The 13,267-nt window shown below is 38.9% G+C and overlaps 1 protein-coding gene across 1 annotated transcript in view; it reads right to left on the reverse strand.

Annotated features, from left to right (window-relative positions):
• Positions 1-984: 984 nt before the first annotated feature.
• NDUFA9 (NADH dehydrogenase (ubiquinone) 1 alpha subcomplex, 9, 39kDa) overlaps positions 985-13,267 on the reverse strand; it is a 39,151-nt gene continuing 26,868 nt past the window's right edge. The window contains exons 9-11 of the mRNA XM_011996275.1: positions 6,156-6,251; positions 3,149-3,215; positions 985-1,556 (exon numbers count right to left, since the gene is read on the reverse strand). Of these exons, the coding sequence (XP_011851665.1) occupies positions 1,386-1,556; positions 3,149-3,215; positions 6,156-6,251 (334 nt within the window). The 3' untranslated portion in view covers positions 985-1,385. The remainder of the gene's footprint in view (positions 1,557-3,148; positions 3,216-6,155; positions 6,252-13,267) is intronic.

The following is a 13,267-nucleotide window of genomic DNA, read 5'->3' on the forward strand; positions in this document are numbered from 1 at the left end:
GTTGCCCAAGGCTGAAGTGCTGTGGCACTATCATAGCTCACTGTAACCTTGAACTCCCATGCTCAAGCAATCCTCATACCTTAGCCTCCCGAATAACTGAGACTACAGGTGCATGCCACCATGCCCTACTAACTTTTTGAAATTCTTTTATAGAGACAAGGTCTTGCCATATAGCCTAGGCTGGTCTCAAACTCCTGGCCTCAAGTGACCGTCCTACCACAGCAACTCAAAAGCGTTGGGATTACAGGTGTAAGCCACTGTGCCCAGCCTGGATTCTGCATTTCTGACAAGCCCCAAGATGATCCCAATGCTGGTTATCTACGGATCACACTTGGAGTAGCTCACTGTTGCCCGTTTTGAGACAAAAAGATTCTGATGCAGGCAAAAAGGGCAGGTGGAGAACTTACCTTCAACACTGATATACCTTTCTCTCTGTAAGGAGGAGATGGGATTACCATAATCAAACAGGGTTTTTACTGACATCCCTGTCCCAAACATAGATCAGGAGGCTGAAGTCCAGTGAAACACAATGACCAACCCTGGGTCACCCAGGACAATGATATGTTGGCTTCACCACAAATTGTCGGAGTTTTAAATCATACTGTACTGGGGGATCTGCCAACACTAAACCAATTGTTCATCTGGATCTTGGCTGCAATTTTAAGAACTTCATTAGAAGGTCCTAATTCCTAAGTGCTGGCACTGCTGGCATAGAAGCTGAAGCATCTCCTTTGCATGGGAAGAGAATCTATCTACACTTACGTGTCTGAAATAATCCAGATTTGGTACTAAGGGCTCAGATTTGGTACTAAGGGCATGGGGCGGGCCTCAGATAGCTCAGATCCAGGAAGACTGTGGAATTACTGCAAGGGGTTTGAGAATCTATGGACAATGGTTTTCTATGTATGTACTACTATTTTTAAAAGGCATATAGACATTATTAAAACGAATTTTTAAAACACCTTCAGTGTAAACACATTTGGGTTAGGGGATACTGTATGCTCTCTCATTTAATGGAGATTAAAAACAATCACATATCACTTGGGGTCTTTACAATATTCTGACATTAAAAAGGGTCCTTGTCTTCTAGAACGTATGCTAGAAGTGGTGTGTCATAGGAAAATTCAAACTCTCTGGCATTTCAGAGAATAAACAGTATATATGTCATTATTAAATATGTACGTTTAACAAAAATTATGCTCAAGTTCTAAATGACTGCATTTCTCATTTTGTAAATCAAGAAAGAAAATACTGCAGAATTCAACCTCAAATGTTTTTAATAGTGGAACTGTGTACAGGATCCTCTAAAGAGACGACCTGGCTGGGTGCTCAAACCACATGGGCTGACCCCGAAGACACCAAAACCAAGAGCTGCTCAGGAGGCACTAGAAGTTGACGGTCTTGGCCGGCTTCACATCCTCAATTTCGGCAGACAGCCAGCGGTAGGTGCGGTGACGGCGCAGCACCTCGATGGCCTTGAGTTCCAGTGGCGTTGCCTGAATGCCAACGTCTTCTAAGCCAGGCAGGTGAGGCAATTTCATGTCTGTGATGTGCATCTTTGAATAAACAAAGGACCGCAGACAATGCTGAAAACTGGCCAAGAACGAAGTGCTATCCTAGCAAGCATTTAAACATTCAAGCTGGCACGAGTTCTAGTATTGAGACTTAATTGCTTTCAAAGAATATGTGGCAATTTTCGATTCATGCAAATCACTATAAAAGTAGAACACACAAAGAGGACTTAAGACACCAAAAGGGCAAGATCACTAAGTATCAGATCGAGGTCCCCGGTGGGAGCCACGAGCACAGGATGTTGGCGGTACATGAGCCATTCTATATACAGATTTCAACAGAAATAAATCTAGGGCAGGGAAGCACAAGTCATCACACTTGCCAGGGGAGGCTTCACAGGAGGGTTTAGGAATCAAATCAGGGCTAAAGCAGAACCAGTCCATTCCTCAGTTCTCGCATGCCCCTGTTTTCTGAGCATGGGCATTCTGACTCAATTTTAACTTTGAATTTAGGAGATAACACAGCATTTGTTCCTTGTCCATTAAAAAAAAAAAAATTAACTTTTTGGCTCCAGCTATGCTCAACCTGGTTGACTAATGCTCACTGTAGGCTAGAAAACCAAACCCATCTTGTTTATAGGGAAAGACAATGAACTGTCAAGTTTGCAAAGATCCCAGATTGTTCCATACCACATGAATAGAATCCATTTGCACCTGGAGCAGCATCAATCCCTCATCCTACCCACCTGAAAGTCTGCAATTCTTTTACCAGAGGGCTGTAAGCCAGTCTGCAAACCAAAGCTAAAACCCACTCAGGCCACTGTGTCAACACTTTCTCAATTATAAATGGAAGAGACACTTTAGTGTAAGATAAACTGAAGCGTCTGACAACCAGTTCTCCTGCCTGATCTTTCATAAACAATGTCTGAAGAAAGTACGCGAGCTGCCCACTTTCTCACGTTCCCTAAGCACTATTTTCTCATCTTCTCTACACTTTAGGTTTTAGGTAGCATTCAGGGGACAATGTGGCTGCTTCTTGTCAATATATGGTCCATAGGTCATCAAAGGTAGACGTGGTATTGGTATAGTATTTTTATTTTATCTTGCATCCTCCCTGGAAGCAAACGCACAGGCACATGACATGAGGTCTGAGAACTGACTATTGGATGTGGCAGCAAGGAGATTGTGGGGAACCTTGAAAAGAGCAATTTTAGGGGAGAAATGGGAATAAAAGCCTGACTGGAGTAGGTTAAAGAAAGAATGAAGAAACTGTCAATGGTTTCTTCAGGATGTTAGGAGGAAGTCAGGAGGAGTTAGGATGTGAACGGACACAACAGGAAAGTAGCTAGAAGAGTGGTGGGAGGAAGAGAGGCTTTGGCAGCGGAGCTATTAGGTAATTTTGTGTGTTGACAGGAATGATCACGCAGAGAAAGAAACACTGATAATGACGGACAGCAGGTATGGAGGAGCCGCCCCCTGGAGCAGCGCAGGTGGATGAGTTTCAGTGCTAGTAGAAGGGCTGACTGCAGACAGCAAGAACAGCAAACAGACAACAGCCGGGAGACAAGCAAGCAAACCAAAGTAAGTCTAACTTCCCATCATCGGCCCAGGCAGATGCTTTCCACACATATACTCACCCGCTCCACTGTATCCCTTGTTATCAAAGGCTGAAATGGGTTTATTTCAAAGACTCTTCCTACCCATCTGGAAAAAGAAATATATATAGCACATGTGATAAGCATCTCTCTGTCCAAGATGTAAGCTAGCCTATAAGAACTACAGGAAGACAGACTGCTGTAGAGCAGTCTGAACTGATTTTTTTTTTTAAAGAAATTAACCAACATCTTGGCACCTCGACCTGTGAGGCTGCCTCTGCTTTTTGGTCCATCTCCTCTCAAGCCAACCCAGTTGGCTGCTGTAACTGCTGGTACACTTTGTTCTCCTCCAAAGAAAGAACAGATCTTAAACTAAAGAGAAATAAAACCAACAAACAACAAAGCAAACAGAAAAACTCCAATATTCAATCACATCTGTGAAATTCAATCTAATCTAAACCTCAGATATTCAAATATGCTGCCTTTACGAACACAGGGCAAGCTGAATGGTGTGTAAAATATAAAACGTAATCCCTAAAAGCTGGGGCCCTTGAGGGAAAAAAAAATCCAAAAGCAAGGAGAAGGCTAAAATCTATGGTTCAAATCAGGACAACAATATAAAACCCAAAACGAGAGAGGCCACCTATCTTCATTACTGCCATCTCTTCACTACTAATGAAAACTGAAGGGCTCCTGACATGCCACTTGAGCTCCCATCGTTGGTTACCTCAGGGCAGTGGCTTTTTCTTTTCTTTCCTTTTTTTTGTTCTCTCCTTTTTTGTTGTTCTAGAGACAGGGTCTCACCATGTTGTCCAGGCTGGATTCAAACTCCTGGGCTCAAGTGATCCTCCCACCTCAGCCTCCCAAGTAGCTGGGACTACAGGTGTGCACCACTGTGCCCAGTAGCAGTGGGTTCTCAACTAGCATCTGAGGAACACTAGGAATTTGCTGGGGCCCCACGGAGTCCTGGGGGGCCGAGGGTTTGCGAGTGCATGTGTTGAGTATCATCCATCACTACAACCAGACCAGCTCTTTTATTGGATTTACCCAGCAGGACTTGATGTAAAACTTCAGTGAACACAGGATTCCACAGCTGTTTAAAGGCTTGAAAAACAACATTCTAATGCATAGTATAAATACATGAAAAAGGAAGCTGGTTAGAATTTCTCCAGCAACATATAAAGCCTCAGATTCCTCAATGGCAGAAAAAAATAATTTATTGGGCTAACACAGCTTAATAAAAACACTCATTACAAACCTCTAACTCTCTGTGCCCTCATTCTATGCTAACAGATCACTTCAGGTCTCTATCCAACCTAAACCTCAGATATTCAAATATTCTAGTGTCCTCAGTGGACCATGTCATGGACATACATAAGCCAACTCTAACTCAATTTTATGTACAACCACGAAAGCCCCTCACTTCAATCTGGCTTATATGCCTTTCACGGCACTGAAGCCATAGACACAAATGGTCATTTGTAGACCTTTTTTTGGTCCTTTATCTTATTTGACTCTTCTGTAAGACTTCATTCTACCAATATCAACAGAGTGCCTACTGTGTACCAGGCATTGTTCTAGGGGCTTGAGATACATGTGAATGAACAGCAACGTTCCCCTTCTTAAAACATCAATTCCCTCCTTAAAACACTCCATTCCCTTTGGTATCTAGAATTCCAAACTCTCGTTTCCCACTTAAATATCTGATCACTTCTTTTTGGCCTTCTTATAAGTTTCTCTTACTCTGTGGCCTCCTCTTCTACTCACTCCATATACTCTCCTTACTTACTTTATAGATAGCTGTGATATTAAAGGAGATAAAGTAAATAGTCTGAAAGGTACAACACTCAATAAATATTGTTATCATGCTGCATTCTAGTGGTCTATTTTTCTGGTACCCCTGTTAGACCATAAGATTTTTTAGTGTTTATTGTAATATTCTGAGTACCTAGTACATTATCTAAGACATAGTAGGCATTCAATAAACATTTGTTGAAAGAATGAATGAAAACCCAAATGAAGATCAATTTGTGGCCAATGGATGTGACAGTCTCCTTAACCAGACCACTAGGGTGTGGCATGGTAAGTCCAAGATTTTATTTTATTTGGTTCAAATCAGGACAACAATATAAAACCCAGGACGAGAAAGGAGCTCCCATCAACAGTTACCTCAGGGCAGTGGGTTTTTCTTTTCTTTTCTTTGCCTTTTTTTTTTTTTTTTTTCCAGAGACAGGGTCTCACCATGTTGTCCAGGCTGGATTCAAACTCCTGGGCTCAAGTGATCCTCCCACCTCAGCCTCCCAAGTAGCTGGGACTATAGGTGTACACCACTGTGGGCACTAGCAGTCACCTAGGCCGGGGTGCAGTGGCACAATCTCAGCTCACTGCAGCCTCGAACTCCCAAGCTCAAGCAATTCTCTTGCATCACCCCACCTCCACCCCAGTAGGTGGGACTACAGGCAGATGCCACCACATCCAGCTAATCTGGTATTTTTTGTAGAGACAGGGTTTCACCATATTGCCCAGGCTGGTCTCGAACCCCTGGGCTCAAGCAATCCATCCACCTTGGCCTCCCAAAGTGCTGGGATTATAGGCATGAGCCACCACTCCCAGCCAAGTCAAAGATACTTAACCGACAAAGAAAAGTGAACTAAGAAGTGGGGGAAGAAGAGAAGGCAACCACAAATCCAAGTCTGAATTAGTCTGACTCCTTTCCCAATAGCATGATCAAGTTGATTTAATAATGAGCGACATGAAACACAGGGGCACCTGACTGCCCCTTATGTATGTGCCCAGCAAGATATTTCTCCAAAATTAAACTCAATGGATTTAAATTGGAGAAAGTGAAAAACTGCAGATTTAATCTCCCAACACATTTTTTCTTTCCGACACGAATCTATTTTTGCTTCTTCCCTAATGCTAATGTCATAATACTAGGAGATCTGGAGACTAGCCCTTCACACACCCTATAACCCTAAGGGAGAACATTAGGAACAAGTGTGTGGAGTTAGCTTTTTCACAAGTCACGCAAAAGGAGCACTCTACTTACCGATAGACAAAAAGTGGCAAGGGTAATGGGAGGAACAATCTGTGAGCCACAGCAAAGACGTACTTCACCAGGTGAAAGAGGAGGTACCGATTTGGACTATAAAAAGACAATACACAGTTCTTTCAAGTACATGCTTCTCACAAACTTTCCTTTATAACAAAATAACATTTTTCTTATAAAAAAGGAAACATATATGGACTGTAGTAGATACAGACTAGCACAAAGAAAAATCACCCATAATCCCATTATGAAAGATACTTAATATAATTGAAATATATCCTTCTCATCCCCTTACATATACACATTATTTTGGTTTTAATAAATACACAATCCATTCTATTCTGTAATGTCTTTTTCATTTAACATTGTATCATAATTGTCTTTCCACGTCGTTAAATATTTTATTGCATGTTTCATGACTGCACATATTACGCTACATGTAATCACAAGTATTTTATCAATTGCCAGTTTCGAGATATTTAAGCTATCAAAAATCTTTTTCTTTTATAAAATAATGTTTTAATGAACATTCTTGTAATAAATATTTGTACTTATCCATGATTATGCATTGTGAATATATTTGTAGAAGTGGAACTGGGTCAACGTAGACTTTGAAATTTTAAGGCTTTTATTGAATACTTCTAAACTGCTTTTCAAAATGGTTCTATCAATTTATATAAAATGTTAATAAGAATGCCCCCTCCACCCAAAATGAGTTGTCATAAAAAAAATTTTTTTTTGCCAATCTGCTAGGTTAAAAAAAAAAAAAAGGCATCTCATGTTTTAATTATGTCTTTAATATAAGAGATTATTTCTTCATGACTTTTTAGTTATTTATACGTTTATCTTTTCTTTCCTCCTGGAGTCCCCGTCTATAAAAATAAATAATAAGAATTCTCTATATTTTAGTGATATTGTTGGAAATACCTTTTATTGTTTGTTTTTTACCTTTTAGTGTTATTTACAGTGTTTTGTGCACATAAAATTTTAACTGTTTAACCAAAACTACTGATTTTCTTTATGGCTTGGATTCATAGTTAGAAAATTCCTCTGCAGTGACATAAATGTCCACATTTTGTCTAAAGCTTATAAAAAAAGATTTTTTTTTACTATAAAGTTACTTCTGTGACATATTTTTGTACATGATATAAGGCAAACATGTAATTACATTTTTCCCAAGATGTAAGCCAATTGCTTCAATGTTATTTACAGAAACTTTACTATACTGCTTCTTTCCCTATACTGAAATGTCACCTTTATCACATACTATATCCTTACATATAATGGGACTGTTTCTGAACTTTCTGCTCTATTCCATTAATCTGAATAGTTCTGTACGATTTTAACCAAGCATTAATAAGTATCAGTGCTTATAATACCTTTTAATATTTCTTTAGCCATTCCCTAATTCATTTGCATGTTTCATGACAGTAAATCTGTGACAACCAAGAGCTGAGTGAAGGTAATTCAGTGAGAACCTCATTATCCTGACATACTTGACTAAAAAACATGAAACTATCAGCTAGGAGAAACATAAAAGGCCTTAAAGTAGGGTTCTTCAAATTCCAGAAGGATTTGTAAGGATCATTACAGGATACATAAATACATGCTATGCCAAGAACAACTTGAATGTTTATGATGACAAACAAAACTGTATCATGGGTAAACTAATTCTACATAATAAGTTTCCTCTTCAGCTGTTCTGAAGCACTTTGTGTTCCATTAAGTACAACTGGAACACTAGTTTAAGTGCCCTTGCTCACAGCCAAAGGTACATTGAAGCCCGCGTCCCTCCCAGCTTAGATTTCAAGGCTCAGCACTACAGTTATCCCTCTGCAAATATCCTCAGTAAAACTTGTCTCCCAGGCCCATACCCATTATACTTGCTAAGCAAAACTCTCACTCTGGTTGATCCAAACATCTGCCTTCTCTGAGCCTGAAACCCCAGAGGGACAAAACTGTAGACAAAATACAATTGAGCTGACTGACTTCCCCTTATTATTTTATCAGTAATTTCAAATGGAACACTCAGTTCTGCTTGGCAATCCCACATGTTCTCCTAGGAAATGCTCTTTCCTATTCTCCCAGGGCATCCTTTCTATATTCTCTGTCCTCAAATTTTCCACACACTTTTCTGACCCACTCCATCCTGCCTTTTAGCTAACCTCACATTCCAACAAGAAAAGATACTCCTTAAATTCCCACAGACAAATCTACCTGCATCTGCATATATCCTTGAATTCTTTTCCTCGTTAAAACTGAAGAAATGTTTGCCTTTCACAAAGGTCAAACCCTCATTTGCACTCTGTATCCAACTCCTCTCAATTCCTGAAGGACTTTGCTCCTTCTTTGTCGGCCCCATCTCCTGAGTCATCAAGCAATATCTCTTTCCTGGACCATTCTTACCAATTTATAAACAAGATGTACAATCTTCCAAATCCAGGGTGGTACCTCCCTTGACAAGACATTCATGTTTCACAGCCTTCTCTTTACCGCTTTCTTTTGCTCCCTTTTACAGGGAAACTTCTCCAAATAGTTACCCAACTGTTGCCTCCAGTTCCTATCCTGCCACTCAAATCTCACTGCAATCCAATCTGCCCTTTGCCCAATGTTCAAATGAGGTCATTAAGATGACCATGAATCTCTGTACTGTCACTCAATCAATCTCCGGCAGCGCCCAATATAGTTACCAACTCCCTCCTTCTGGTTTTCTTTCCAATTCACTGGACTTTCCTTTTTGGTCATTCATTTTAATTATTTTGCTTATTACTTATGCATCTCATCACTAATCTATAAGCTCCACAAAGGCAGAAATCTTACCCATGCTATTCACTATTGTGGCATAATTTACGCACATTAGAATTCATCCATTTTAAGCAAATAGTTCAACAATTTTTCATACATTTACCAAGTTATACAATCATTACCATAATCCAGTTTTAGAATATTTTTCTTACTCTAGTAAGATCCTCCACAGCCATTTAATCCTGGATTTTACTCCTAGGCTCAGGCAATCACTAATCTACTTACATTTGCCTTTTACAGATACTTCATATAAATGGAATGTGAACATGTGATCTTCTGCATCTAGCTTCTTTCATTTACTATGTTTTTGAGGTTCATACATGTAACATGTCAATATTTCATTCCTTTTATTGTTGAACTTCTATTATATGGGAATGCTACTATGTTTTATTTTTCCTTTCATCAGTTGATGAGTATGTGAGATGTTTCCAATTTTTAGCATTTATGATAATGTTGCTATGAAAATCTAAGCGCTAATCTTTGTGTAGGCACATTTTCATTTCTTTTGGGTAAACACCTAGGAGTAAAACCCATAGGCCATACAGAAAATGTATGCTAACTTTTTAAGAAGATGCCAAACTGTTTTCTAAAGTGGCTATACAATTTTACACCCCTACCAGCAATGTATGAAGGTTCCTATTACTCCATGTCTTCATCAACATTTGTTATTCTCTCTGTGAACTGGTATCTCGTAATGGTTTTGATTTGCATTTTCCGTAATGACTAATGATATGGAGCATCTTTTCATGTGCTTTTTAGCAATTAAGTACATCTGCTGTGCTGATATGCCTATTCACGTCTTTTGCTCATATTAAAAAATAGATCGTCTTCCCATTGAGTTCTAAGAGTTCTTTGTATATTCTGGATATTATCAGATATGTAATTAACAAATATTTTCCCCCAATCTGTGACTTGTTTTTTCGTTATCTTAATGGTGTCTTTTGAAACACAAGAGTTTTAATTTTGGTGAAGTCTAATGTATCCAATTATTTTTTATTTTATGAAATACACTTTTGATGCCATAGCTAAAAATCTTCTAGAACCCAAGGTCTAGAAGATTTTCTATTTTCCTTCCAAAATTATTATAGTTTTATAACTCTTTTATTTTTTTTTTTTTTACATTTTTACCAATTGAATTTTTTTTTTAATTTTACTTTAACTTCTGGGGTACACGTGCAGAACGTATAGGTTCGTTACATAGGTATACATGTGCCATGATGGTTTGCTGCACCCATCAACCTGTCATCTACATTAGGTATTTCTCCTAATGCTATCCCTCCTCTAACCCCCCACTCCTGGCAGGCCCCGGTGTGTGACGTTCAACTCCCTGTGTCCATGTGTTCTTATTGTTCAACTCCCATTTATGAGTGAGAACATACGGTGTTTGGTTTTCTGTTCTTGTGTGAGTTTGCTTAAAATGATGGTTTCCAGCTTCATCCATGTCCCTGCAAAGGACATGAACTCATCCTTTTCTGTATACTGGCTGCATAGTATTCCATGGTGTATATGCGCCACATTTTCTTTTATCCAGTCTATCATTGATGGACATTTGGGTTGGTTCCAAGTCTTTGCTATTGTGAATGGTGCTGCAATAAACATACATGTGTCTTTATAGTAGAATGATTTATAATCCTTTGGGTATATATACTCAGTAATGGGATTGCTGGGTCAAATGGTATTTCTACTTTGAGATCCTTGAGGAATTGCCACACTGTCTTCCACAATGGTTGAACTAAATAATTTACACTTTCACCAACAGTGTAAAAGCATCACTATTTCTCCACATCCTCTCTAGCATCTGTTGTTTCCTGACTTTTTAATGATCGCCATCCTAACTGATGTGAGATGGTATTTCACTGTGGTTTTGATTTGCATTTCTCTAAAGATCAGTGACGATGAGCTTTTTTCATACGTTTATTGAACTGCATAAATGTCTTCTTTTGAGAAGTGTCTGTTCATATCCTTCGCCCACTTTTTGATGGAGATTTTTCTTGTAAATCTGTTTAAGTTCTCTGTAGATTCTGGATATTAGCCCTTTTTCAGAGGGATAGATTGCAAAAATTTTCTCCCATTCTGTAGGTTGCCTGTTCACTGTGCAGAAGCCCTTTAATTTAATTAGATCCCATTTGTCTATTTTGGCTTTTGTGGCCATTGCTTTTCGTGTTTCAGTCATGAAGTCTTTGCCAATGCCCATGTCCTGAATGGTATTGCCTAGCTTTTCTTCAAGGGTTTTTATGGTTCTAGGTCTTATGTTTAAGTCTTTAATCCATCTTGAGTTAATTTTTGTATCAGATGTAAGGAAGGGATCCAGTTTCAGCTTTCTGCATACGGCTACCCAGTTTTCCCAACATCATTTATTAAATGGAGAATCATTTCCTCATTGCTTGTTTTTGTCAGATTTGTCAAAGATCAGATGGTTGTAGATGATGGATCTACAGATGGATGTAGGCGTCACTTCTGAGGCCTCTGTTCTGTTCCATTGCTCTATATACCTGTTTTGGTACCAGTAACATGCTGTTTTGGTTACTGTAGCCTTGCAGTACAGTTTGAAGTCAGGTAGTTAGTATGATGCCTATAGCTTTGTTCTTTTGGCTTAGGATTGTCTTGGCTATGTGGGCTCTTTTTTGGTTCCATATGAACTTTAAAGTAGTTTTTTTCCAATTCTGTGAAGAAAGTCAATGGAAGTTTGATGGCGATAGCACTGAATCTATAAATTACTTTGGGCAGTATGGCCATTTTCATGATATTGATTCTTCTTATCCACAAGCATGGAATGTTTTTCTGTTTGTTTGTGTCCTCTTTTATTTCATTGAGCAGTGGTTGGTAGTTCTCCTTGAAGAGGTCCTTCACGTCCCTTGTAAGTTGGATTCCTAGATATTTTATTCTTTGTAGCAATTGTGAATGGGAGTTCACTCATGATTTGGTTCACTCATGGTTTGTCTGTTATTGGTGTATGGGAATGTTTGTGATTTTTGCACATTGAGTTTGTATCCCGAGACTTTGCTGAAGTTGCTTATCAGCTTAAGGAGATTTGGGGCTGAGAGGATGGGGTTTTCTAAATATACCATCATGTCATCTGGAAACAGAGACAATTTGACTTCCTCTTTTCCTAATTGAATACCCTTTATTTCTTTATCTTGCCTAATTGTCCTGGCCAGAACTTCCAATACTACGTTGAACATGAGTGGCGAGAGAGGGCATCCTTGTCTTGTGCCGATTTTCAAAGGGAATGCTTCCAGTTTTTGCCCATTCAGTATGATACTGGCTGTGGGTTTGTCATAAATAGCTCTTATTATTTTGAGATATGGTCCATCAATACCTAGTTTATTGAGGGTTTTTAGCATGAAGGGCTGCTGAATTTTGTCGAAGGCCTTTTCTGCATCTATTGAGATATTCATATGGTTTTTGTCATTGGTTCTGTTTACGTGATGGATTACATTTATTGATTTGCGTATGTTGAGCCAGCCTTTTATCCCCGGATGAAGCCGACTTGATCACGCTGGATAAACTTTTTGATGTGCTGCTGGATTCGGTTTGCCAGTATTTTATTGAAGATTTTCACATCAGTGTTCTTCAGGGATATTGGCCTGAAATTTTCTTTTTTTGTTATGTCTCTGCCAGGTTTTGGTATTAGGATGATGCTGGCCTCAAAAAATGAGTTAGGGAGGATTCCTTCTTTTTCTATTGATTGGAATAGTTTCAGAAGGAATGGTACCAGCTCCTCTTTGCGCCTCTGGAATAATTCAGCTGTGAATCCATCTGGTCCTGTTGGTAAGCTATTAATTGCTACCTCAATTTCAGAACTTGTTATAGGTCTATTAAGGGATTCAACTTCTTCCTGGTTTAGTCTTGGGAGGGTATATGTGTCCAGGAACTTATCCATTTCTTCTAGACTTTCTAGTTTATTTGCATAGAGGTGTTTATAGTATTCTCTGATAGTACTTTGTATTTCTGTGGGATCGGTGGTGATATCCCCTTTATCATTTTTTATTGCATCTATTTGATTCTTTTCTTTTTCTTCTTTATTAGTCTGGCTAGCAGTCTATCTATGTTGTTTAAACAAACAAACAAACAAACAAAAAACAAAAAAAAAAACAGCTCCTAGATTCATTGATTTTTTGAAGGGTTTTTCATGTCTCTATCTCCTTCGGTTCTGCTCTGATCTTAGCTATTTCTTGCCTTCTGCTAGCTTTTTAAATTTGTTTGTTCCTGCTTCTCTAGTTTTTAAATGTGATGTTAGGGTATTGATTTGAGATCTTTCCTGCTTTCTCTTGTGGGCATTTAGTGCAATAAATTTCCCTCTACAC

Source organism: Mandrillus leucophaeus, unplaced genomic scaffold (genome assembly GCF_000951045.1).
Source record: "Mandrillus leucophaeus isolate KB7577 unplaced genomic scaffold, Mleu.le_1.0 Scaffold508, whole genome shotgun sequence".
NCBI lineage: Eukaryota > Metazoa > Chordata > Mammalia > Primates > Cercopithecidae > Mandrillus > Mandrillus leucophaeus.